The sequence below is a fragment of the Procambarus clarkii genome, chromosome 62 (genome assembly GCF_040958095.1).
Source record: "Procambarus clarkii isolate CNS0578487 chromosome 62, FALCON_Pclarkii_2.0, whole genome shotgun sequence".
Lineage (NCBI taxonomy): Eukaryota > Metazoa > Arthropoda > Malacostraca > Decapoda > Cambaridae > Procambarus > Procambarus clarkii.
Window position 1 is genome coordinate 7,592,922 of NC_091211.1, and position 16,240 is coordinate 7,609,161.

Consider the following 16,240-nt stretch of genomic DNA (forward strand, 5'->3'; position numbering starts at 1 on the left):
TAATGTCTTCAGTAAACAGGTGACTCGTCAGCGTATACACATGTTTATGTCTGGTGTGTTGTCTGTAAAACTAAGAACTTGAATGTGATTTGAGTTTTGCTTAGAAAATTATGAAATTATATAATAGATAATTTACAATGGCTATATATTTTAATTTTACTGTTTACTTTTTAACATTAAATAATCGCTTTAATAAAAAAAACAATGAAATTTCAACTTTTATTGATATATCTAAGTGATATTTTCTATCTCTTATTTTACCACAGATAATGAAGTCAATTTTTATTTAATAATGTTTGTTTAATATTTTCATGACATGCCTTTGATTGTGGGTGAGGTAATTAATTTGTAAATGTTATAGTTATTTTTTGGTCTGCTGTTGTTTAAAGGAGAATAATCACGAACGAAAATTATGAAGTATTATCAATGATGAACGTAATGTTTGGATCATCACTTCTTCATATGGTGCAGTAGTCTTCAGCAGTCAACGTGGTGTTGCAGCAAGACTTGGCCTGGATGACCTCTTGCTCTGCCGTCACCACAACACCGCCACCGCCCTGCCAAGTACAAGAACTGCATGAAAAATAACGCAGATGACTGATTCAGAAAAAGTTGAAATGGTAGTCAATATGTGGGAGATAAAAGAAAAAGTAGTGTAGATGTGGGAGATAAAAGAAAAAGTAGTGTAGATGTGGGAGATAAAAGAAAAAGTAGTGTAGATGTGGGAGATAAAAGAAAAGGTAGTGTAGATGTGGGAGATAAAAGAAAAGGTAGTGTAGATGTGGGAGTTAAAAGAAAAGGTAGTGTAGATGTGGGAGATGAAAGAAAAGGTAGTGTAGATGTGGGAGATAAAAGAAAAGATAACTTAGATGTGGGAGATAAAAGAAAAGGCAGTCTAGATGTGGGAGATAAAAGAAAAGATAACTTAGATGTGGGAGATAAAAGAAAAGGTAGTCTAGATGTGGGAGATAAAAGCACGAAGACAAACACAGGGATGCAACCGATAAAGTTAGTCATACTTTGTTGTAAATGTGAACAAATTAATGGACTTTTTAACATCATGAAATACTCCTAATTATAATATTAAAAATTTTCTGGGGCACTGCGACCGGTTTTTCATAGTACCATTTCCGAATTATTCATTTCCCATTTTCTCCTCTATACTTTATCCTGTTTTTCTTTCCCACTAATCATCGTGTTTATTTTACTCCATATTAATTTTACAATTTTACCTTTGCACACCTTAATCTTTATTCTGTATTAAATACAGAATACAAATACAGCTATATTCAATACAGCTCACTTTACTTTGACCTTCTTCACTTTCCTCATCTTTACTGGGATGAGAATTACACCTCAGTAAATATATTTCCAACGAACGAAATAAATGAAAAAGTTTAACATACCTCAGAGAATCGTTTTGTTGACGTTGGTCATGTTCGTTACTTGATGGATGGAAGGGGCGTTTGTGGTGATGGTGTTTGGAATTATGGTGGTGCTTGCAGTGGTGGTGGTGGGGGCGAGTGGTGTCGTGGTGGACGGTAGTGACTGGGCCATTGGTAGTGGTCGTGGGGCAGTTTGGAACAGTATTGCCAGTATTGTTCTAACTGCAGTTCTTCAGACACACCATTTCTGTGCAGTTTTCAGTTCTGGAGAGAATAAATATGTTATGTAACCATTGGTTTTCCTGGGAAGTGTTATTATTGCTAATTTTACCTTTCACCAGAGTATAGTAACTCTGGTAAATATGCTTTTGTGACAGGTACATCCACATTTTGATATATAACCGTTTTCCAAGAGATTCCTGATAGATGCAGCACTGAGTAAACTTAAGAGTAACTCCATAATGGGCTCATTCGGTGCACTTTCAAGAGGATTACACTAGCATCAAGACCTTACAGGATGTCCTAAAGTATGATTCAGATAAAGATGATTGAGAGCTGTATATGATGAGTATGGCAGTATGAAACCAAGAATACGATTGTTTCTAGCGCCATCGCAGGAGCTACCAGAACAAGATTGAAGTCAACAACGAACTGACTTAAAGGCTCCAACTCCTGATTTTTTTCGAGGTTAACTCCTGAAGCCTTTCCTAAAAGTGGGTATAGCAGCAAGGCAGCGGAGGTTAGAAATCATTGTTTTTCTTTTCCAAGATGAGAATCCCAGGCTGTCAAGTCCCATCTTCCCGGAGCAGCCTGTTTCAAGGCGCCATAGGAACACCCTCGCCTCTTCTCCTGTCAGTAAACGCTTCACTGTATAAAGACTCAACCATATTCACCATGAATATACCAAGCAGGCGTGAGCGTGGCAGGAAGTGCCTAAGGTGAACCATCTCTGTTAAGCTAATCAAAACAGGAGGGTTGGCAGTGTGAAGTCATCGACGCTAATGTGAGAAGACAGAGGAGAGAGAGAAAGGAGAGAGAGAGAGAGAGAGAGAGAGAGAGAGAGAGAGAGAGAGAGAGAGAGAGAGAGAGAGAGAGAGAGAGAGAGAGAGAGAGAGAGAGAGAGAGAGAGAGAGAGAGAGAGAGAGACAGAGAGACAGAGAATGAGAGATACGAGAGAAGAGAGAGAGACTCAGAGTTTAGAGAGAGATGGGAGAAAGAGAAGAGAGAAGGAGAGTGGGAGAAAAGAAGAAGAAAGAGAGAAGAGAGGAGAGAGAGAAGGAAAGAGGGAGAAAAGAAGAAGAGAGAGAGAAAGAAGAGTGAAAGAAGAAGAGAGAGAGAAAGAAGAGTGAAAGAAGAAGAGAGAGAGAAAGAAGAGTGAAAGAAGAAGAGAGAGAGAGAGAGAGAGAGAGAGAGAGAGAGAGAGAGAGAGAGAGAGAGAGAGAGAGAGAGAGAGAGAGAGAGAGAGAGAGAGAGAGAGAGAGAGAGAGAGAGAGAGAGAGAGAGATAAAGAGAGAGAGAGAGATAGAGAGAGAGAGAGAGAGAGAGAGAGAGAGAGAGAGAGAGAGAGAGAGAGAGAGAGAGAGAGAGAGAGAGAGAGAGAGAGAGAGAGAGAGAGAGAGAGAGAGAGAGAGAGAGAGAGAGAGAGAGAGAGAGAGAAGGAGAGAGAAGAGAGACTTTGCAGTTGACTTGGGAGGGGAGGTTGTGTCGCTCTTGGTGCTTCTGTTTGTTTGTTTTTTAATTTGTAGTGTTCATCAGCTCCTGGAGTCTGAGCTTTGCGTGTGACGAGTGTGAATATTCAATGATCGTTGTGGATAGACTATCGACAGCTAAAGACGTGTAACCTTCGTCATTTTAGTAAATTTGTGTTGCGTGTTTACCGTGGGAACTTAATACCGCCACCCGCATCCTCTTTCCCCCTTTTCCCCGCCAACGAGTCCCAACGGTCAGGTTAGCTGACTAGCGTCTCTCTCTGTCGTCTGTGGTACCTAACTTTGCTTGCCTAGAGTGACTTTTTTTCTGGGCGTAGCTGTTACCTATCGTTCGTTACGGCTCGTGACCCTACAGCAGCCAAGCTTTAATTACGTCTAGGGATACCACTGCTGCTCTCTAAAGCGGGTCACCAGTATAACCCCATGAATGATAACAGGCTAAGACTTAAAAGTATTTCTCCCTTAGGACTGAAGAATTATACATATAACTTATAATATATATATTCAAGACAGTATAATATAAAAACACAGATGGTAAAGTTAACTTATACAACAAACCAAAAAATATTGTCATCCCACTATAACATAATAAAATATGGCACAACAACAAGTAAACAGACTTACCTCCCACATGTTATTCCTTCGAGTCCCTTTCAGCTACTGAACTCTCGCTCTGTCGCTACCCATAATCCTCTCCTCCTCTGCCTCATCCAGGATGAGGAATGGAAACTAAAGACTTTTTAATATTTAAAACTAATTGAACAACCACTTGTTCTCAAAACACATAAGAATGCAAATTACATATAATAGTTACTTGCAAAATATATAAGTACAATGCCACCTGTTTAATTACAGAAAATAAACAATTACATAAACTTAATAAAAGTGACATCTGGAACTCCCAAAACTGAACAGGTCCAACTTCCCGAATCTAACAGGTATTAGACGTGTGCAAAGCAACCGCGCTCCTGTCTCCACTGACGCTGCCACACCACACGATAATTTACAAAAACACAATGTGTGTACATATACAGGCATGATATAATGGAACAAAACAAGTTATTTTAAATTTATATACGAATTCTGCTAGGAGTACGTAACACTTCCACCTCCAAGAAAAAAAAATGCAATAGATTGAAGATCAATGGCATTTTTTCAAAGTAAAATTTATGACACTTGAGATTTATGGTATTAATTACACCAACCATGTAAAAGTAATAAGAACACATCTCTGGACAAAAATGAAGACACTCCAAATATAGTCTTACAGGAAACTCAGAAATTTCAGTCTTAAGACTATGTTCTACATATGTGTCGCTGGCGTATGCAAATTTATCTCTCCAAGGTACTATCTCATTTATTTCACTTTGTTTCAGATCATATTTCACACTCCAATCTACAACATTATCATTAGTAGCATGAATAGAATTGTCAATAAAGGTAGCTGCTTTCACAGTTATCACGGCGATTTATCTTCCTATCTGTTTCTACTATTTCTCTAAGATCAGTCCCGTATTTCCATGTGATTCCTTTTCCACATGGTGAATTTTTCCAAAACAGACTCCATTTTCCATTACTCCCTTTTTCTGGAGCTGAACTGCTTAAGTGAAGCTGACTGGATGGTGAGTAGATTGGGGACTTCTCCTGGGTATGCTCTGACACAGACATCTGCTCTTCATCACTCTGGATCCTCTGTGGAACACATACTCTCGCCCAATGTATACTAAAATTAGAGAAATTAGCATTAAACCTCACAATTATGCATAAGACTTTCCCATTCATAGAACCTTCCGAAACACAAGACACCGACTTAGCAAACCGTTGACCTTCAAACCAAGAAATACAACCCAAGATAAGTGCAAAGACTACCTGATCGAACTGACTCAGATGATCCATAAGGAACATAGAAATCAATTGCCTCATAACTCTGTCATAACGATCAGCGAAAGAAAACAGGCATATGCCTAGGCACCATATCTCAATTAGAACTCCGAAGACAAGTTCACACCCTCTGATGGTGAACTTGAACACAACACACACTATCATCAACCGTCTAGTCTGCCAAAAGACTAACATACCGAAAACTTGACAACCCTCACCATCACTTCCCAAGTGATTTACGTCTGATGACAACCAATCAACCAAGAGGTTTAAGGGTCTTAACATCTTGAAGATGAACAGCAGATTACCTGGGAAACGCCCAAGGACAATCTGAAACCCTTCACAATGATTAACTCTAGGTAGGATAACCTTTTCCCCCAACTTGAAATACACACCTGGAGCCTCAAACATCTGCTCCTCAGTATGATTTAATCCTTCACCCACAATATGACTCTGAAAGTCAACTCCAATATGACTCTGAAAGTCAACACCACACTTGAGTGGAACATACACTTTTATCACTCGTGCATCAAAATTAACTGGATCTGAATATAGAGACACTGCTCTAGCATAACTCATCACTTCCTCAGAACTGCTGGGTGCACAACCTACTTGAGTAAACTCTCTCTGCTCAACCACAAGGCTTGACAAAGATGCCCCACAGTCCATCACTTCACAAGAAAATGGCTCCTGCAGAATAAAAGTAGATTTCAACATCCTACACACACTCTGACTCAATGTACCCAATGAGAAATACTTACTCCACATGGAATAAGAATCACAACTCCGCAACTTAGATCCAAATGCTATTTTACCACTCTCAATGATTTTACCTAAATTTCCTCCCATGACTTCTGGAGCTGCTTGGAGTACTGTCTGCTCACAATCAATAATATCACTACCAAGCTGGGTCGCATCCTCACAGACAACTGAAGAGGGAGGCTCAATGGGTCTCCATCTACTCAACAGAAGCTGATCCTCTGGCTGCTTTCCCACACTCTCCAAAACTGGATCTACAGTACAGTCTCCTTGCATCTCTCTGAAATCTTAGGGTCAGTTCTACTCAATGCACTTAAATTAAGGGAATCTGAAACGAGCGGGCAAGTAACAGGTAGTTTGACCTCCTCCCCTATTATATCACCTTGACTAGGGTGAGGCGGGGCCTCTATAACAGACTTACTCTCGACAACTGATTCTAAACTTAGAGTGAGCGGGAATACTTCTGCCAACCCGACATCTTGTCCTAAACCATTCACTTGGCTGGAATACAGAGTCGTGGCTTTTAAGTTTCTCTCAACTCCTGGCACAACGTTCGTAGTGAGCGGGCAAGACAATGGTACATGGACATCCTTTCCCAATTTATTGGAATAAAGCAGAGTCATAGTATCAGGCTTACTCTCAACAACTAAATCGGCCACACAGGAATTTGGAACAACCACATCCCACTTCTCCACTGAAGGGGTACTGGTTACTGGAACAAATGCTTGAGTAACAACATCAGAACTGACAACTGGATTTATAATAGTACTGACATCAGCACAGGTAGAATGGACAAAACCATCTTCTACAACAGGTTGTTCATCCATAGAACTAACTTCAGCACAGGCAGAATAAACATGGTCTGCAACTGGCTGTTTACACAAACGGGGATCAATCTCACCCACAACATGATTTATGGCCACATCATTACCCAATATAACATCCACACCTGGGATGGGCAACTGTGTACTAACACCCACAGTGCATAAACTTGGTGTAATGGTGGATCTGAAATTAATGTCTATTAGAGGTACAGTTTTACATCCTGCAACACTCTGAAGAACAACAAACTTTCCTGTCTCTCTCTTTTCAACATCAGAAAGAATACTGGATGAAATTATGGTTTGGGAAGCACCTGTATCACGAAGAATAACCACTGGCTTCCACTTCCCATTAATACACAAAACTTCACCTGAAGACATATATGGGGAATACTGTTTCACCCAATTTGGGTTTACAGTTACATGTTTATTAGTAAATTTATTTTGCACACCTCTGCAATAAATGAGACCAGTTGGTCGTAACTCAGGGTGCAATATAAAACAGGAATTAATTCCATGGCCTTTTCTCTTACAATGGGAACAAGACCTTACAGTGGACACACTGGTAGAACCAACTGTAGGTTTAGAAATAACATTATTATTTGACATTCCTGACAAGGAAGTAGCAGGATTAGGTTTTGTAAGAGAAGAGCTCATGGGAGTAACTGGAGCACTAGGACTGGATGGATTCTGATAAGGAGTTCGGTGAGCATTATAATTTACTCTACGACTAGACTTAGGTGAAGTGGCCGTAAACTGGGCCTTAGTCAACAACTCATGCTCATCCGCGAGCTTTGACAGCTCATAAATGTCTGTTACATTCTTTTGTTCTGCCATAAAAGTAGACAACTTGTCTGGGAGACATGACAATACTTCTTCCATGATAAGAAGATTCTTTAGAGCATCAAAGTCAGTGACTGAAAGTGACTTTAACCATCTGTTGCAAAAATTCGTCTTCTGACGAGTAAAATCTGCTATTGTCTGATCACTAACCCTCCTTAGGTTCCGAAACTTCTGCCTGTGTGCCTCTGGATTTAACTGATACGCATTTAAGATGCTTTTCTTTACAAATTCATAATCAAAGCTATGAGCGTCAGGTAGGGATGTAAAAACCTCCTGACTACGCCCCTTAAATTGAGACTGCATAATGGCTACCCACTGATCCCTTGGCCAGTTCATACTGATGGCAATTTTATAAAAATGGGCAAAGAAAACCTCAGGATCCTCCTCATTGAACTTGGGTAACTCTATATACTTATTCATCCTGATGGGATTATTATCACTATTTATTGAAACATTACTAGTATTTCCATGCCCAGCTGCCATACGCTGTGTTTCAAGCCTGAAGTTAGTGTCAGCCATTTGTTGTTGAATCTCTAATTGTTGCTTCTTTGTGGCTTCTAGTTGCAACTGTGCCATAACCTCTAAACGTCTAGTCTCAAGCTCCCTTTGCTGAGCTTCAGCCTCTAATATTTGCTGTCTCTGTTGAGCTTCAATCTCTCTTTGACGAGCTTCAGCCTCTAACCTTTTCTGTTCCATTTGAGCATCAAGCTTAGCATATGCTATTTGCGCTTCTAACTCAAGACGCTTTAACGTCATCTGATCACTCGACTCCTCTCTTAACTCTTCTAGAATTTCTTCCTCTAACTCCCCATTCTCAACAAAATGTGTCACAATGACTTTCAATATTTGGGCTTTAACCACTCTATTGTTGGCGGTCAAATCCAACTGATTTGCCATTTGTATTAACTCAGTCTTTTTAAGGCTCTGAATCCCTTCAAAGTCTGGGTGAGCCAACAACGACGACACTTGACTCTCCATCGTTACTAACACTTGGCACTTGATTCACAACAATAATTAAAATAATGGCACTGCACTACACTTCACTGTAAAATTGTCACCACACTGAAAATTCGCTTGGCCTCACTGTACAAACAATATATAGGATGACTTACCTCAAAATCGTGAAACGTTGTTACTTGACACACAGGAAGGCTTGCTTTGCTTGGCACATGGAATAGTTCTTATAAAACACACAGACACTTGACACACTGGTACCTAGGAAGGCAAGGTTAGATTAGCACAGTTAAGTTTAAGTAGGAACAATATATCCCGGACAGGCCCCCATAACTCTTGTTACCTATCGTTCGTTACGGCTCGTGACCCTACAGCAGCCAAGCTTTAATTACGTCTAGGGATACCACTGCTGCTCTCTAAAGCGGGTCACCAGTATAACCCCATGAATGATAACAGGCTAAGACTTAAAAGTATTTCTCTCTTAGGACTGAAGAATTATACATATAACTTATAATATATATATTCAAGACAGTATAATATAAAAACACAGATGGTAAAGTTAACTTATACAACAAACCAAAAAATATTGTCATCCCACTATAACATAATAAAATATGGCACAACAACAAGTAAACAGACTTATCTCCCACATGTTATTCCTTCGAGTCCCTTTCAGCTACTGAACTCTCGCTCTGTTGCTACCCATAATCCTCTCCTCCTCTGCCTCATCCAGGATGAGGAATGGAAACTAAAGACTTTTTAATATTTAAAACTAATTGAACAACCACTTGTTCTCAAAACACATAAGAATGCAAATTACATATAATAGTTACTTGCAAAATATATAAGTACAATGCCACCTGTTTAATTACAGAAAATAAACAATTACATAAACTTAATAAAAGTGACATCTGGAACTCCCAAAACTGAACAGGTCCAACTTCCCGAATCTAACAGGTATTAGACGTGTACAAAGCAACCGCGCTCCTGTCTCCACTGACGCTGCCACACCACACGATAATTTACAAAAACACAATGTGTGTACATATACAGGCATGATATAATGGAACAAAACAAGTTATTTTAAATTTATATACGTATTCTGCTAGGAGTACGTAACAGTAGCTATGTCGCATCATATTAAGATCTTGAACCCTAGATCTGTCTCTGGATATCTTCCACAGTATTTCTGTTGTGTATGTGGTTATACTACAAGGAAAAAACGAGTTTGTTCAGTGCAAGGAGGATAATTGTTTTAACATTTGTCATAAACAGTGCAAGATAGACACTGACTTTTGCTGTGCTCAAGTGCCAGATCTCAGGACCCAGCGGAGGATTGCTGATCCTGTGGAGTACGTCACAGCATCTGACTTTGCAACGCAGCAAGACCTGACTAATTCCTACCTAGCAGACACATCTGCTGATCAACAGACTGCTTTGTTCAGTTTTACAAACTCTCCCAGAAGTTTCTCCAATATAGGGAGGCTCTGAGTGACATTCTGAGGCTCATTGACTCCTTCAAGGCAGTGTGTGTAAACCAGAACACAGTTTCAACAACACACTCAAGCTGCCCTGCACAAAGCACCGAGGTTGACAGTTGCAGGGCAAATCACATTGCTAGTAACTTCGAGGCTAAAGCTTGGTGGGAATCTATCCAACATAAAGCCTCACAGGAAGCTTTGACCCGCAACTCGGAATCTGCAAATCCATCTACAGGTCTTCCAGATACATCTTTGTTGCAACCACCACCTTCTGTCACACCAACTGAGGAAACGCACAGCAATTTAAATACAAAACCCAATGTGACTTCCACTCCTGCCAATTCAGATACATTGGTACCGACATCTACAGCTGTCAATCAATAGGCGCCCCTAGTACCTGTATAAGGGCCAAATCAAAACTCAACTAGCCAGTATTGGTCTAGAGGGAGTGGGCGAATGCGGATCCTCCCTACCCAGCGTTCTCGGTCTCCACACCCTCAGTCACAACACAACATAACCAGGCACTTCATTCCCAACCTCAACAAGGCCCTGAACAACATTATCTCCGGCTTTACCACCTTCAGCCTAAGCCAAGCCATAATCAGGCACTGCATCACCAACCTCAACAAGACCTTGAACAACATGAACACCAGCAGTACACTCAGCACCTGTCTCAACGCCTGAATCAGCGGCTTAGCTCTGGCAGTCAACTTCCCAGCTTCATAGTAAGGCCCTGATCTAAATGCAATCGCAGGGGACATAAAGCTGATACCTGTCGGAATTATCTCAGGTGCAATTACTGCCACCGAACATGTCATCAAGAGGACTTTTGTCGTACCAAAAGGGTTCTGGATAGACAGGAACAAATGTTTAGAGACCTTATCTTGGATCAATCACAGAAATACTCAGATATGATGCATATTCTTCCTCGTCAGCATCCATCTTGTCCATACCCAATCCTTGATAGTGTCGTTGTGCCTTACTCAGCACAGCAGATTTTCACTCCACCAGCACAGCAGCTACGAGGTCTGCCACCATACACAGCTGCCTTCTCAAACAACTTGCAGACATGAGGAGCCAATCGATCAGCATATTGTCTGCCAACATCAGGGGCTTCATGACCAATGTTGGCGATCTCACACACAGCTTTGTAAACACTCATCGTCCTGATGTGGTTGTTGTGGCAGAAACATTTCTAGATGACAGGACCCATGAGAACTTTGCTACAATTGCCGGTTATACCTCATGGTTGTGCCGAGATAGGCAGGTTCAAGGAGGGGGTGTTGCAGTGTGCATCAGCAAAGATGTGCATGCTCAACCCATTGATGTGGTCATCCCTGGTCATCTTGATATTATGTTCTTCAAAATTTGTTTAAATTCAGGTATCTCAATACTCTTATGTGTTGATGTTCATACAGACCCCAAAGGCAGGGAGCTTCCCCAGTCACCTTCCTGATGGACAACCTGGACTCCTTGCTAATGCAGCACAACTGTCAGCACATTATAATTGTAGGTGACCTCAACCAGTATCTTATACAGAGAGAGTTTGATGAACTTTAAGCAGTTTTCAACCATGAAAATTATATGAGCGTTCCCATCCACATGTCAGGCTCGATCCCTTGATCCTGTCGTAACTGACCTTCCTGCAAGTATTGTTCATTGCAGACCTCTGAGATATGTTGGTTCTACAGACCACAAGGCGGTCTTTACTACACTGGCTATCCCGACAGATCGAGGTGAAAAATCTGTTCGTACTACCTGGCTTTGGGACAAAGGGAACTGGCCAGCCCTGAGTTCAAAGCTTGCAGTAACTCCCTTCAGTTGCTCCCTGGAGGAAGGTGTACCCAACGTTCACTGCTGCCTCATCAACGAGTCTTTCCTATTGTTCCTGCCTACATTTATCCTGCTACCATGTATAACAAGACCGGTAAGGCTCTTAAGAAAGGTAGCACACCTATCAGGAATAACCCAACTAGCCAGGTTAGCAACATGATTAGTTCAGTTATTTCCCCATCGGTGGCCGCCGTGGGGGTTACCGACTCTCCCCTCGTCAACAATAACAAACAATCTCAGCTGGGTGGAGCGCTCACTCCGACACGGGCCATGCAACTATTATGTAGCCATTTGGATCAACTTAAACGAGCTGTCGACCCTTGTTTTGACTTCAAGCGCTTTGCTGATAACTCTTGGCTCAAGTTATTAACCCAAGTACATGAAGACCAAATGTCAGTAATCATCGAGCAGTCGGCCTTAATAATGAACCTGCAAGATTCATTATTATCTTTGCAGGGTGAAGCTGGAGCCTTACTCAAGAATAATCAAGATCTATCTACCAAAGTCGACCTCCTCGAACAAGAATTAAGCTTTCTCAAGAACACAGTTACTAACTTTAAACCATTAGACTAGAAACCACTAGAAAACAGGAAGAAACAAAAGTTTGAGAACCATCTTAACAAGATACAACAGCAACACACTGTTACCGAAGTCGAAACAGACCAACATAAACTACTCGATTCTGTCGTTATATCTTCACGTGATTTTCTCCAAGAAACTGACGGAGAAGAATATGCTGCCATTGTGATCCAGGAACTGCAGGATAAGATAAGTTATTCAATCCAATAAAGCGACATCAAATCAGCTTATAGAGTGGGTATCAAATCATCTGGTACAAATAACAGGAAAATTCGCGTGAAAGTAGATAGCTGGTCCCGCAAGTCATACCTTATCAGTGCTGCAGTCTCTAATAAATCTACTGTTTATGTGAATGAATGTCTGACCAGGTTCAGACAAAATCTCTTATTTAAACTGCGTGGATTCCACACAAATTCTCCTGCAATTAAACATTGTTTTGTGCGAGATGGTAAACATTATAGCTAGGAAGTCTCACACTGGAAAAACCTATGTAATAACCACTGAAGAATACCTCAATTCTTTCCAGAATGACTGTGGGATAACAGCTGAATAACCAGAATACAAATTATAGTCTCATCTAACGACCAATGTGTACTATAGCTCTGCCTTTCCATTCAAAAGGTTTTAATTTTATTTTTTAAATTATCATCTTCTTATTGTCTCTTTTTCCTTGTTTTTTACTATATTTTTTTATAAACTCCATACTCCCTTATTCCATTTGAACACTGGCTTTGCCTGTGTCCTCTAGTTTAAACTTTATCATTCAGTTTACCTGAGCGTACCTCTAGCTAATCTACCTCATTTTGTTTTAGTGTAACTTAAGTAATTAACTATATGGTAATTATAATATTATAGTAAGTAAGTTTTTGTTTTATATAATTATTAATTGTTATTTGATTTGTATTGGCCATCTATTGAAAGTACCTTTAAGCAACCTACCTCATTTTGTGTATAGTTTTATATATTCTTTTTTATTATATCTAGATCTTTTTATAATTGTCTTTTTTGCTTTTTCTGCCAAACAGTCCTCTTATGCAAACTAGTATAGACCCAGACCTAAACCTCATATCTAGTATCTATGACAATCATCACTTTAATTATCAAAATTGCAGGTATTATACAACACATGATGTGAACAATGTTTTAACATGTAATCACAATGTTTCTGTAATTAACTTGAATGTAAGATCTCTAAGCAAACACTTTGATGATGTTAATGCCCTGATTCAAACAGTTGATAACAAATTCTCTTTTATTGTGTTTACTGAAACGTGGTTAAAAGAGGATACTACTCAACTCTTCAACAAACCTAACTACTCAGCTATTCACTGTCTGTCGTTCTGTACAAAGAGGTCCTGTACAAAGAGGTGGTGGTACTCCTCTTTACTACCACCAAGAACTAACTTGCTTAAAAGTATTTAAAATTAGAGACCCTTGTGGAGAGTATATATTTGCCTGCTTCAGAGTCAAGGGTAGTGAGGCTGTCCTGACTGTGGGAGCAGTCTACAGAATTCCTAACACTGATGTGACTGAATTTAACTCTAACCTTAGAAATCTAATACTAGAGAACAGACTGAACAAAAACCACTTAATTATTTCTGGGGGATTTTAACATTGACCTATTCGAGCCTGATAACCCCTCCTGTTGCTAGTTTCCTCAACTGTACTGCTTCCTCATACCCTCAATCACTAGACCTACTAGAATCACTGATAGTACTGCCACAGCTCTAGCTCACATCTGGAGCCACATAACCTCTCCGCTTACTTCAGGGATAAGTTCATCAAGAGCACTACAGACCATTACCCCACATTTCTCCTAATCAACATTCACAAACTACCTCTAGATACAAGGAAGATAAGCGTTTGGCTGCACAATGAAACTTCTATAGGCAATTTTATAGGTGCTGCAGCTAATATCAACTAGGAGTCCGAATTATGTACCATAGGGGACATCAACCTAGCAGTGCAATCATTTCTTCAAAAAACTCTCAGCCTTTATAACACCCACTGTCCTATGCTAACGAGACAATTCACAACTAAAAGGCTAAACAATCCTTGGCTTACAAAGGGGATACTTAAATCTATTATTAAAAAAAACATGACCTTGAGAAGAAGTATAGGTTAGGTATCGTCTCCAAAGAACTTTCAAAGAATTACTCATCATTACTATCTAAAATAATTAGAAGAGCCAAAATTAAATACTACGAAGATAAATTTACTCAAACAAAGGGCAACATCAAGATAAAATGGAGCATAATTTCACAAATATTGGGATCAAAAAAGATTTTAAATATCAATTCAATAATTCTGTCCAAAAACGATGGTCTGCTTTCAGCCTCTGATATTGCTATTAAATTCAATAGGTTCTTCTCATACATTGGGTCATCCCTTGCAAATGATATTCTATTTTCCAGTACTAATGTTCTGGGCTATCTGACAAGTCTCTGTACCTAACGCCCGCTAATTCCACTGATGTAAATGAGGTAATCCTTTCCCTTAAGACCATGTCTAGTGCCCTTGCGGAGATACCAACTCCAATCTACGAGAAAGCCTCCAGATTTTTAGCACCTGCCATTGCATTGCTCTACAGCAAGTCACTTGAACTCCAAACTTTTCCAGATATTCTAATAAAAGCGAGAGTAACCCCAGTCCATAAATGTGGTGATCTCACTGATGTCAACAACTTCAGACCTGTATCAATTCTGCCAAACTTATCAAACATATGTGAAAAACTAATCTACAAGCAGCTTTACTCTTATCTAGCCAAACACAATATACTAAGCTCTTGTCATTATGCCTTCAGACCCAAAAAAGCACTAACGATGCACTTATTAGTATGATTAACTTGATACATGCAACTCTTGAAAAAATGAGTTCCCTGTTGGTTTTTTTGTGGACCTACGTAAGGGTTTTGACACTGTCAACCACCAAAACCTTCTTCTTAAATTACATTATTATGGAGTCAGAGGTCACTCCCAGCAATACCTTCAGTCCTACCTTACTGACAGGCTCCAGTATGTTTCTGTGAATAATTCCATTTCTCCGACACTACCTATAAACATTGGTGTTCCACAGGGCAGCATACTTGGCCCTCTCCTCTTTCTCATCTACATTAATGACCTTCCAAATGCCTCTCAACACCTCAAATCAATCTTATTTGCTGATGACACAACTTTCTTTTTCCCCAGTTCTGACCCTCTTGCTCTAAATGTCACTGTGAATACTGAACTAAATAAAGTCCATCTTTGGCTAACTGCTAACAAACTCCCCCTTAACACTGACAAAACTTTCTATATTTTGTTTGGTAATAAATCCTCAAATGAAATTAATTTAAGAATAAACAATATACAAATCAGTAGTAAAGCTGATGGTAATTTTCTTGGTGTCCTCATCGATAACAAGCGGAATTTCCAGGGACACATTCTAAATAGCAAAAAAAGTTTCTAAAACTGTTGGCATTCTTTCTAAGATCAGATATTATGTTCCTCGCCCTGCCCTGGTGACGCTCTATTACTCTCTCATCTATCCTTATCTCAACTATAGTATTTGTGCTTGGGGTTCTACTACCCAAAAACATTTACGTCCTCTAATTACCCAACACAAAGCTGCTATTAGAACAATATCTAACTCTGGCCCCAGACAGCACTCGGTACCCTTACTCAAATCTCTGAATATATTAGATATTAAGTAATTGCACATCCTCTCTTGTGTACTCTATATATTTAAAACTCTGAATTGTAATGTCAATCCTGACCTTCAACACTTCTTAGAAGGTTGTAACAGAACTCATGGGCACCACACCAGAAACAAATACCTATTTGATATTCCAAGAGTATGACTTAATCAAACTAGGAATGCTCTACAAATCAAGGGACCCAGAATGTGGAATGACCATCCTAATCATGTCAAAGATTGTACCTCTCTCAACCAGTTTAAGATGGAAACTAAGTACTACCTAATCAACTCCATGTAACCTACCTTACTTCTATATGTCA

General features: G+C 39.8%; 1 protein-coding gene across 1 annotated transcript in view; it reads right to left on the reverse strand.

Moving 5' to 3' along the window:
* Window positions 1–205: 205 nt before the first annotated feature.
* Window positions 206–16,240, reverse strand: part of LOC138354257 (ankyrin repeat domain-containing protein 61-like) — an 85,436-nt gene continuing 69,401 nt past the window's right edge. Inside the window, exons 9-10 of the mRNA XM_069308167.1 lie at window positions 1,407–1,649; window positions 206–557 (exon numbers count right to left, since the gene is read on the reverse strand). Coding sequence (XP_069164268.1) covers window positions 1,604–1,649 — 46 coding nt within the window. The 3' untranslated portion in view covers window positions 206–557; window positions 1,407–1,603. The remainder of the gene's footprint in view (window positions 558–1,406; window positions 1,650–16,240) is intronic.